The sequence below is a fragment of the Coenobita brevimanus genome, chromosome 101 (genome assembly GCF_032717465.1).
Source record: "Coenobita brevimanus isolate Jiangsu-jjx chromosome 101, ASM3271746v2, whole genome shotgun sequence".
Lineage (NCBI taxonomy): Eukaryota > Metazoa > Arthropoda > Malacostraca > Decapoda > Coenobitidae > Coenobita > Coenobita brevimanus.
The window spans coordinates 14,223,978-14,236,187 of record NC_137054.1 but is presented as its reverse complement, the minus strand read 5'-3'; the positions used below and the strand labels follow the sequence as shown (position 1 = coordinate 14,236,187).

Genomic DNA, 12,210 nt, shown 5'->3' with positions numbered 1-12,210 from the left:
GTCTCTCTCAAAATTTGTTTCTTCTGTAAAAACTAATTGGAAATTCTTATTTAGTGCTTCACAAATATCTTTCTCTTGTGTGTAAGTGATTCCCTCATCCGTAATGGATTGTATTATATCTTTTACTTTGGTTTTGCTTCTGATGTAGCTGTAAAACAGCTTTGGTTGATTACTACTTTTATTTATTATATCCTCCTCAAACTGTTTTTGGGCTTCCCTCCTTATTCTTGTATAATCGTTTCTTGCCTGTTTGTAATTATTATACGCCCTTTCACTGTTGTGTCTTCTGTATCTATTCCACAACCAATCTCTTCTTTCTTTTGATTTTTTACATTCTGTATTGAACCATTTCTGTATTTTCTTATCTGCTTCTTTGTGCTGTGGGATGTACTTCTGGACTCCTATTTCATAAAATTCACAGAATTTTTTATATACAGCATTTAAATCTTGTCCTCTAAGCTCATTTTCCCAATCAACTTCTAAGAAATACTTCTTTAGGTCTTGATAATTTCCCTTTTCATAGTTTAGGCTATTTTTGTAACTGTCATTGCTGTTAACTATGTCATATGCCATCCTGAAGTTATAATTTAGTACTGCATGATCGCTCGCTTCTGCCGAGTGGAGGGTGATATATTAAGCTGTCAATATCATTTTCTTGCCTAGTAAATATTAGATCTAGCACTGAAGGTACATCAAGTCCTCTTTTTCTGGTGGTTTCCCTCACATGTTGCGTTACGAAAAACTCTTGCACGAGATCCAGGAGCTTTTGGTCCCAACAGCTTTCTTGGCTAATTATATCTAGAGTATTCCAATTTATATTTGTATTAAAATCCCCAGTTAGTATAATTCTTTCCGATTTCTCTTCCATTTTATTTAGTAATGATCTTAAACTCTGAATTGTACTCTCTGCCAGGTCCTCATATTCATCTCTTTCCCATGTGTTTGATCTGGGTGGCATGTACAAATTGGCTACAATTACTTTCCCTTCAGGTGTGTTGATCTCTACTGCAATCATTTCTACTTGTGATGGTATATCTAGTTTTATTCCATTGACTTAGATTTTTCTTAGTTAATATTATAATTCCTCCTCCTTTTTTTAAATTTCTGTCTCTTCTCCATATATTGTATTCCTCAAAGTTTAGTATGTCATTGGATATCCTTGGTGTTAATTTTGTTTCAGTTAGGCATATTATTTGTGGTTCATTTTCTCTGACAATCATTCATCTCTAGTAATTTAGATACCATTCCATCCACATTTGAGTACATCAACTTTATCATCTTGTTTATATACTTGTCATGACATGGTTTTACGACCTTCCTCCTTTTTATTCCCTCCTGTTTGTGTACCACTTTCGTACCTGCAATCCTATTACTTTGTAAAAAAAAAAATTTCTTTTCTTCTGATCTTCCCTCATTTTTTGTTTTTGCTTCCTCCCTTTTCTCTTTCAGTAATTCCAGTTCCTCTTGTGTTAGGCATCTTTTTATCCATACATTTTTGAACTCCTCTTTTACCATAAGATTCTTTGCATTTTTTAGTATCTCTTCCACGACATTTACACTCTGGAAAGTCACCTTTAGAGGTCTTGTCTTGCTTTTCTCGTATTTACCTAACCTTTTGTGTTCCTCTATGTCTTTACTACAGATTTCCTCTGATACTTCTTTCAGTAAGCTCATTACATTTGCCATCTCCTTTTTGTCTCTTGTGATCTTGTTTTTTACTTCTTCCTCTTCTATACCAGTGATTACTATAGATTTGTTTATATCTACTGAATCTCTGACTAACTTTGGATTGTTTTGGATTATCCTTTTCACTTCCTTTTTAATGCTTTTTTCCTCCACCCTTGTTTCTAAGTACACAATGTATGACATCGTGTGCTGGGTGTTTGTTTTGATGTTCCTTTGTGTGTGTGGATGTGCTGTCATGTAGTGGATGGTGTGCGTTTGTTGAGGCTGCGACGAGAATTTGGGTGCCTCTCATGTCTAGATGATCCTTGACTTTGAGGACTTTGGTTTCTTGGTGTAGGTGGTCTGTGGGTGTAGTAGCTGTGCAGCCTGTGATTATTTTTAGGACCTTGTTTTGTATAGTCTGTAGAGTGTTGTAGTGTGTTTTAGCGCAGTTAGAAGCCCAAGCAGGGCTTGCATAATCCATCACTGAACGTATATATTGTTTGTATACTGTGGTGGTGGTTTCTTTGTTGTGTCCAGATGTTGAATGGGCAAGTGACCTCAAGGTGTTGAGTCTTGGTGCTAATTTATCTTCAATGTTTGTGATGTGTTGTTTAACCCGCCCCGTCCCATCGACGTATGGGTACGTTGCAACATTTTGCATTTGCCAGTCCTGACGACGTACTGGTACGTCGTGCAATTGCAAGGTCCGTAATTTGCACAATTTTCAATTTTCGCGCGTGATATCTCGTACATATACATGGGACAACTTCCTCTATTCCTCTACAAGATGCCAAGCAGAGACAATGCCTTAAGGCCGGTTCACACGAGCAAAATCGCAGTCGTTTTTTGCCGGAATTTGCTTCCTGGTAGAAATTCCGGCCGCTTTTTTCGCCGGTATGGAGAGACCGACATGTCGGTCTTTTTTTGCCGGAATCGGGAGAAAGAGGTCGGGCCGAATTAAATGGAAGCACCGAACAAGGCAAAGCTCTGGGAACGAAGACGAATACGACATCTTGTTTACACTACTACCACAACTATCTCACTTTAACGTTCGTTCCAGTTTGGGTGTATCTGATATGAGCATGAGTATAAAAGTATGATTATTTAACCCCTACACCGCGAGCTTGTTTACCAATGACTTGCGTGTGCCGCGGGGTTATTTGGGCTCCGACAGACTCTCAAAAAATATTTGCCAAAAATCAGTTATTAGTCCTAGAATAATAAAATTACATATGCTTATGGCACATACCTTCAGCTTTCTCCTGGAATGATTGTTGAGCCTTCGTCAGTTACCGTAGGACTTGTGGAGACCTCTGAAGTAGGGTAACGAAGTCTCCACTTTACACTTCCCGACAACCCGTAATATGATTACCACAGCCAGATACAAACACTATAAACACTATTCTACAATTTTCAAGTAGTTTGGGATCCATACTAAAAAAAAAAACACTGTGAAAGCAATGGAAATTACGAGCGCGTCTGATCGTCACACTGGCACTAGTTCGCTCTTAGTAGTCTGTCATTTATTATTCATAAAACCCCTCACACTTTATATTTCTATTACTATATAACACTTATATATATCTACAGTCTTTATTCATAAGTTTCCTTTAGTAGTATTAGTTTATTGTCACTGTAGGGATTCAATTTCTTTCAGTAAAATAGCATTCACTTTCTCGTCCTGTAAACTGGCATTGAGAGTGAATGTCACTTTCATCTTCACTCTCATAACTCATAGCATTCAGACATGCTAGAGTGAAACTTTCACTTTCATTACTCCTAGGGTATATACTCGTATTCTTATAATACTACTCATTTACATTTTTATTTACGTTCTCTATTTTATTTACGTTATTTACATTTCTATTTTATTTACACTGTGTTGTGCACTGTCACTTGAAATAACTTATAAAACTATTTTCCATTGTTCACATATATTTACATTCATTACTTTCACTTGCTGTTTACACATTATTTACAATTCCACTTGCACTGTTTTACTCAATAGAAAGATCGTAGTCACTCTTTTATCAATTGTCAGCCCTTTACCTCTTTCCACACGAGGTTTAGTAGGGGGTAAAGGTCACAGGGCCATTTGCATGGGGGTGAAAAAAGGCCTTGAAGTCAGCAAGAAGAAACATACGTACTCTCGCTTCGGAAGTTGAGAGTAACCTGATCACGAAGGGCCAGCTGGAGGCCTGCTAAGGGGTTATTCAGAGTTACCAATATTACTTCTTGAAACAGCTAAGTCTAGCACTGATATGATTGGCAGGAAATCTAGACAATACATTATAAATTTGGTAGTTCCAGGTGAATGTGAATATCACTTAGGCTTCTCCCTTCCCTCCTTACATGTATATTTATTTCGAAAATAGATTAGAGGCCTACTTGGGAGATATATATTCAGAGCTACCAATGTTAGATCTTGAAACATCTTTGTTTAGCACTGATATGATTGGCAGGAAATCTAGACAATACATTATTAATTAGGTAGTTCCAGGTGAATGTAAATATCACTTAGGCTTCTCCCTTCCCTCCTTACATGTATATTTATTACGAAAATAGATTATAGGGCATATTTCAAGGGGAAAAAAACAGCGAAAATTAGCGAACGAGTGCACGTGAGGTGTTGTCAGGTGATAATTAGCCAATTCCAGGTGTTTGGCACTCTCACTTACCTTATTTCTTTCTTGTATATATTATTTGGTATAAGAATAGGACATAGGGCTTATTTCAATGGATGAAATCAGTGAAAAATTCCAGGGAAGATTTACTTAGCGTAGCACGGCTGGGCAGGCGAGAGGATAGGGTAATGGAGGGGGGGTAGGGAGGGGAGTCAAGAATGGGGAGAAATGGCTAAATTGTCAACAATGGATGGGAATACAGATGAGATTAGGAGTGCTGACTAGTGTTGGACATTGGCAGTACTGATAGATGATACAAGCCCCCACTTGGAAGCCCGGGTGAATTCAAAATAACACAGAATCACAAAAGCGACGCCCTGTGGTATGATCCCTTGCTCCCAAGCGTCACGAAAGTGACGCTCCGCAGTTAAGGGGTTAAGTATGAGTTAAAAGTAAAGGAATCTTGTACATTATTTATGCTTAAGAAAATTTATGCATACAGCCCCTGAAGCCCCGGATAGCTGAGTAGCAGTAAAGGCCTATTCACAGGAGCTAAATCGCGGCCGTGAGGGCTCATCTTGAAGTTGGAAAAGTGCAAGTGCAAGAGCTGCACACCTACTATGAGTACGGTGCTCCATCTTTGTTTGTAAGCACTGTTGCCGCGTTCCTGTCTCTGCAGTCCCCGTACGTGTGAACACCTTTCTGGGAAAAATGCCGAAAATCAGCATTTCCCCCCCGCAAATCGGCGAAAAAAACGGCCGCGATTCAGCTCGTGTGAACCAGCCTTTACACTGCATAACCTCCCCCCTCACGCCATTGTCTCAGCAATTCACCTATTACCAGTGACCTGGCCAGTAAAGACATTCTGGGCCAGAGTGATTCCCCAATCGATGACAATGTGGAGGACAAAGTTTACATAGCATTAGAGGAAGAAACAGTCAGAAATAATGATCAGGTAATGGGGCAAAAGAAGGTTAGGTATGGTGATGAGTTAGTGAGTGAAACAATGCTTATAATGTCTATATTACTGTTTGAAAACCAACATACTCTCGTACTACATATAAATTCGTACCAAGTAAATAAATAAATACCGTTTATGGGTGGTGTGAAATAGTTACTCTCCCATAGAACTCGTTTTCTTTGGTGCCAGCCTGTTAGAAAACCCAGTCAGGTAAGGAGGTACTGGTACCTGGATCGAGTATTTTAAACCTCAGGTGAGCGATTTCTCTGTGAATTTTCGATGTTTCTCACCAAAAGCGGAGGTTTTAGTAAAAAAAAAAATTTCGAAAATACCTCGGGATTGGGGGGTGTTAGAGGTTCGAAATAGCTCGGGACGTGACAGGTTAAGTGACACTGATGTATGTTACACCAAAGATTTGTGTGTGTGTGTGTGTGTGTTGTTTATGGTAAGTTGTGGAATGTGACTGTTCTGCTGTCCAGTTTGTGAGAAGGGTCACTGTAGATTTGGCTGGGGCTATTTTGAGCCTGTTCGTGGCGAACAGTTCGTGTAGCGTGATGGGCTAAAGTTGGAGGATGTGTGTGTCTGTATTTGCGTCTTGGTGTGTACACGAAAATATTATGATTTCCACATAGGAAGCTATGTGTATTTGTGGTGTGTGGGGTGTGGGTATGTCGTGCATGTATAGGTTAAAGAGAGTAGGGGACAAAACAGATCCTTGGGGGACACTATTTGTGAAGTTTCTGATGTTCGAAGACTGACTGGCAAATGTTACATTTGCACATCTGCCTGCTAAATAGTTTGCCAGCCATCTTTTTGTGTTATTGTGCTTGTTTGTGTTGAATATTTTGTTTGTGAGGTTGTGGCGGGGGATGGCGTCAAAAGCTTTGCCAATGTCTAGTGTGACTAGGAGTGTTCTGTGTGGTGGCCTAGCTGAATTCATGCCATCAAAAACTCTCTGTGTAAGGTCTGTAAAAAGAGTGTTTGTTGGGTGTAGTGGCCTAAAACCATGTTGTGATGGGGCTAGGGGTGTGTGAGATGTAACTAGTTGTCATACCAGTCATTCAGTGACTTTGGAGGAGGTGCAGGGGAGTGTGATGGGGCGGTGTGAGGAAGGTAACGTGGGGTCTTTGTTGGGTATGGGGATAGTGATGATACTGCCATGCTTCCAGATGTTGGGTATTATGTTGTGTGAGTAGCTGTAGTTAGATATGTTGGTGAGTGCTTGTATGCCTTATGGTCTAAGGTGTTTAAAGTGTATGTTGCTTATGTTGTCTGGTCCACAGGCAGATGAGTGCTTAAGGTTGCTATTGATGTGCTTTGTCTAGTTGTAAGTGAAAGGTGCGAAGTCTGGGTCTGTGGGGAACTGTCTCTTGCGTTGGATGACACGTCGGTCGCCGCAATGGGGGTTTAGATGGCTGATGTGAAAAGTGATTGATGAGAGTGTTTGCTTGTTGTTTGTTTGAAGGTATGGTGTCTGTTGTGATGGCAGCATGTGATTGTGTAGTGTTGCTGTTGGCAAGTGTGATGCTGTTTAGTGTTTTGTAGAGTTTGTTGGTGTTTGTTTTGTGATCAAGTGTTTGGAGATAATTATTCCAGTTTAGTATTTGCTGTTCTGATATTTTATTGTTTATCTGAGTGTTGAGTTCTTGTATTAGTTGTATGGTGTCTTGTGTATGTGTCGTAGTGTGTCCCGTCGACTGATGAGACCTTGAATTTCTGGTGTGAAGTTGGGGTTCTCTCTCTTTCTCTTGCCTCTAAGGATGTCTCTTTTGTCTGCATTTTGAATAATTGTATTGAAAGTGTGCACAGCGGTGTTGATGTTTGTGATGGATGTACTGTTTAATGTTTCAAAGTGTTGTTCTGTTTCGGTTGTGAAGGCCTCCCATTTGGCTTTCTTATAATTAGTGAATGTGTGTCTGTGGCCAGCTGGGGTGATTGTGGTTTTGGTAGTGATGATGATTGGGAGGTGGTCAGATCCAAGGGTTTTGACCACTCTCCAGGATGTTGTGGGGGCGAGGTTTGGGGAGCAAAAGGTGATGTCTGGGGATGATTGGAGGAAGAGGCTTGGTGTGGGTTATTGGTATGTTGCTGGAGATTATTGAGTATGAAAAGATTATCTGTTTGGGGTTGTAGTACCATCCCTCTGTCTGTGTCAGGGTTGTTGACATGCCAGACCAATGCCATGGCGTTGAAAACACCACCTAGGATAATGCTGGGTATGTTAGTGATGTGTATTTGTGGAGAGTAATTGTGCGGACGATTGGGGGGGAATGTATGTATTGGCGATTGTTATGTGTGATTTATTACCAGTGCGTATTTTAATTGATTGTATTTCTGTTGTGGTGTCATGTGGGGGAAGTGACTTTGTGTGTGCACTTGTATCTGAAAAGTTGATTGTGTACCAGGTGGTGAGTCCACCGCCTCCGCCGTCGGCCCGGTCTTGTCTAATGGTGATGAAATTATGAAATGTAGGTGTTTTTTTGTGTTTTGCGTAGTTTTGTTTCTTGTAAGATGGCAGTGTGTATGTTTTGTTGTTTGATGAATTGTGTGAGTTCTTGTTTTTTGGTGTTTATGCCAACTATGTTTATTTGAATGTTTATATTGTGTGTTGGGTGCTAACAGCAGTTGCAGAGCACATGCTGAAATCTGCATGACAGCGGACTAAGTACAGCAAATTTGTGTCTGGAAACTGGGATGGCCATGTTTAAAAATAAATAAATAAGCTCCTTAATTATTGGCAGGGCCTTCTCCCACACGTAATGCAACAGACAAACAACAAAGCATGACAGTTTTTGGTTCCTGACCAATGCACTGCGTAGAGTAATGCAATAGCAGATTTTTATATTGTTTTTTTGTAGTTTTTGGTATCTACAAAGAGAGTTTCATGTACAGGTCGCTTTTATATACCGGTACAGATATAACGTTTCATCATTATTGTAATTAGGAAATCAGCAGCTGAGTATTTACAGAAACTCACTGCACTAAATACCCGATGAAGATCCAAAGCGTTAAATGGTGATTGGTGCTAATTGCTGTTGCCGTTGAAATACAGTAACAGAAATTATCTAGTTTTTAGTAAGCAAGAAAATCGAACATATTTATAAATCCTTTCGAAATGATTGTACTGTCGCCTACAGGTAAATTTTGCTTCAGTGCAAGGCGACGAAACAGGCAGAACTTGGTGACGAAACGAACAGAACGTGGTGACGAAATGTGTAGGATCCGAGTTATGAAACGGTTCTAAAATGTGATGACGAGATGAGCTATACGTGGGTGGGTGAGTGGGTGAATATTAGTTGTGATGACGAGATGAGCTATACGTGGGTGGGTGAGTGGGTGAATATTAGTTGTGATGACGAGATGAGCTATACGTGGGTGGGTGAGTGGGTGAATATTAGTTGGGTTTATTAGGTGTTGTTCAGTGCTGGAGACGGGTTTATGTTGCTGGTCCTCTTTAAGTACAGACAATTATTTCCTGCATAAAAAAAAAAAAAAAAAACAGTCAAATGCCGAAAAGTCCAATAAAACTAAAACTGCTCGGATATTTTAGTCTGTATAGCCCAAGGCAGCGTTATTCACCAAAAAACTTTGCAGCTGTTTTCATACGTTTAATTTCCGGTAGTTTGATTCACCATCACAGAGAAACCCTATGCAGTCAAAGGGTTAACCTATGCAAGAAGATAACGTGTTGTTTTAGCTTATTCTAGGTACCACCGGACGATCTTATCCAGCTTGAGAAAGACCTCTCGAAGTGAAAGCGCCCGTAAAACGTACATCTAACCCTTACAGTTTCAAAAGTCTCCCTTTAGAAGAGTACGAATAAAAAAAGAGAACTACATTGCCGTACTGAAAAGTGTGTTTTGCCACGTCATATGACGTGGTCGTGGAGTTGAGTAAACGCATTAAAAAAGAAAAAGAAATATGACAAAGAAAGAAAGAAAGAAAAGATACGGTGGCAACTAACCTTGTGGTCCCATGACTCTCCGCTCATGAGGTGTGGACAGAAGACATCTTCCAGCTCCGGGTCTGAGAAGTTGAGGGAAGTGGGGAGGAAGGCGGTGGTGGGGGTCACAGCGGCAAACACCGCCACCGCCACCAGCAGTCCGTCCAGCTGCATTGGACACCACCAGGCACAACTTTCACCACTTACACTTTACCTGTGAGTGATGAAGAATCACCCTAAAGTTAATCAAGCAACCGAATCATGCATCATGATCCTAACCCTACTGTTTAACAACCCAGATGAGATCCACTACAAAGTAGTATTTCTTCTCTGCGAGAGAATGAAGAAGGGGATGTTTTTGTGGAGCAATTGGTGTTGTAATGGCTGTTTGTGTATAATGTACCTGCATAAACAGACAGGTTGAAAACATATACAGATATATGAAAGAATGTGCTACCAGAGTATTAGCGTCCACACTATGTCCACCGCGGGTTGCATATCCAACCCTAATCATTCGGGAATATCACGTGATGAGAAAGCTTCCATCTAGCCACTGTGGATCTGTTCTAACCCTGTTTCCCACAAGAAAATGGCATGGGGTAACCAAATTAACTTCAGCAGAACAGGGTCTTTTAATAGTTCCAATACGGTGATGTCTTTTGTCGTTCATTCTTGCCACTGCTCGACAATTTGTGTTAGAAAAAAAAAAAAAAACTCACGATAAAGGGGTTGGAAAAAAAATCCTTCCATATCGATGACATCTTTTGTTTTGTTCTTCAGCAGAACAGGGTCTTTTAATACTTCCAGTACGGTGATGTCTTTTGTCGTTCATTCTTGCCACTGCTCGACAATTTGTGTTAGCTTAGGAAAAAAAAACTCACGATAAAGGGGTTGGAAGAAAATCCTTCCATATCGATGACATCTTTTGTTTTGTTCTTCCCGGCCAAAACAAACGCAGTTCCACGAACTGGCAACACCAAGAGATCCAACAGTACCAAGGAGAACTTTGGTATCTTATCTAACAATTTTTCTCGCTGTGACCCACCTAACATATGTCAGTTTTTCACACGCCTCTATCTTCACTGACTCCTTATGCATGGATACAAGTTTGTAGTATGCAGGAAATGTCTTATAAATGTGCTTGGTGTCTCATAGTTAGTTCCATGCCGGTCTACAATTCATAACACCTTAGGAAGGTGGCGTATTCTTAGCTAATTTTTGCTCCTAGTAGACGATTTTATTCAACTTAGCCCCTCGGTAACAAATGGGTCAGAGAAGCCTAAATATAATCCCTCCAATCCAGAAAAGACGCCATTGTATTAAGAGTATTAAGCGTACAAAAATACTGGTTGTCAACAAGACCTAGAATGTGACTCATCTGGTCATGTTAACATTAAGTTGATTCTTCTCGTCACTATAATATATATACTATGTACTGTAACTTGGCCTAAAACGGCTACCTTCCCCTTCTTGAATTCTGAACTGTAACAATATATTAAAGCTAAAATGTGATGCTCTTAGCGAAAAAGTGTTATAGAGGGGATGTAGAGCCATAAGCATTGTCTTTGCCACTGAGTGACTGAAAATGAGCTGTAAGGACGAAAATCTGAGCTAATTTAAGGTGGCCAAATTACGAGCTAAATTAGTGTGACCGAACTGCAAACTAAATTAAGGTGGCCGAACTACAAACCAAATTAAGGTAGCCGAATTACAAGCTAAATTGATGTGGCCGACTTACAAGCTAAATTAAGGTGGCCGAATTACAAGCTTAATTAAGGTGGCCGAATTACAAGCTAAATTAAGGTGGCCAAATTACAAGTTAAATTAAGGTAGATGAATTACAAGCTAAATTAAGGTGGCCGAATTACAAGCTAAATTAAGGTGGCCGAATTAAAAACTAAGTTAAGGTGGCCGATTTACAAACTAAATTAAGGTGGCCGAATTACAAGACAGGCAAAAAGATGTGGCTGCCAGCACACTGAGCTTTGTAGTATGGAAGGCTTTCTCACGGGCAGCACCGCATAAATTATGTAGCCGCCGCCAGGGTGGCTCTGGTGTAGCGGCAGCCATGTTACACCACGTCTGATGCCCGCGTTTTTGTACTGAGCTGCTCTGTGGGTTTTTGAAAGCAGCAGATGATTCTGGAAAATATAGTGCCATGGTCCACTGTGCAGCTTACGGATACAAAAATGGACACAGGAATTTCACCGAAGAGAGATGGGGTTACATTTCACAAGTAAGAAATATATCTCGTTGCTAATTGTATAACATTACTGCCCCCTGGGGTGGGGCGGGAAGATTCTTCCCCAGTATCCCTGCATGAATGAGGCGAGTAAAAGGGGCCCATTTATCTCCAGTTTTTCTCTCCATATCCTCTTCTGTTCACATTGTCGTGTGGATATTTCCATGTTTCTTCCGGCCTTTATTAGTCTTGACATTCGGTTTCATGACATGGATAGTCTAAGGACTTCCTACACCATTTCAGCACCATCACTTCGACGTAAAACAGCTTCAACATCACTATCATTTCAGCGTTAATACCACACTATTTTTACCCTTTCTGCCATTACCCTTCTCAGCCTTATTGCCGTAAAGGGTAAGTTTTGCACTGCAGAAACCTATGGCATTGTTTTATACTCATTGGCCTAATGTACCCTATATAATTTGTTGAACTAGGCCGAAAAAAAAGTCGCAATCCATATATGTTTTTGTATTATAAGCGACGTGTAGGTGTTTCAGTATGGCGGCCAAAATCACACGCTTGCGGCTGAGATAGCCTCTCTATACTGTAGAGCTCGGTGTGCCAGCGTCAGTTCTTGCAATGAAAGAGGGAGACTGAAAGTGAGGCTTCCCACTCTAATTATGTTTAATTCATTCATTTTAACTGGGTGGAGATATCCGACCTTCTGCTAAATATTTTCCGTACCTCAGTGGCACAATGAGACAATGCCACGGCTCTACATCCTTTCTGTAGCACTTCGTGACAAGGATCAGATATCTCATGTTTATCTCTT

At 40.4% G+C, this 12,210-nt stretch overlaps 1 protein-coding gene across 1 annotated transcript in view; it reads right to left on the bottom strand.

Annotated features, from left to right (window-relative positions):
* LOC145414941 (uncharacterized) overlaps positions 1-12,210 on the bottom strand; it is a 193,963-nt gene that overhangs the window by 156,542 nt on the left and 25,211 nt on the right. The window contains exons 3-4 of the mRNA XM_080284354.1: positions 10,078-10,163; positions 9,218-9,364 (exon numbers count right to left, since the gene is read on the bottom strand). Coding sequence (XP_080140480.1) covers positions 9,218-9,364; positions 10,078-10,163 — 233 coding nt within the window. The remainder of the gene's footprint in view (positions 1-9,217; positions 9,365-10,077; positions 10,164-12,210) is intronic.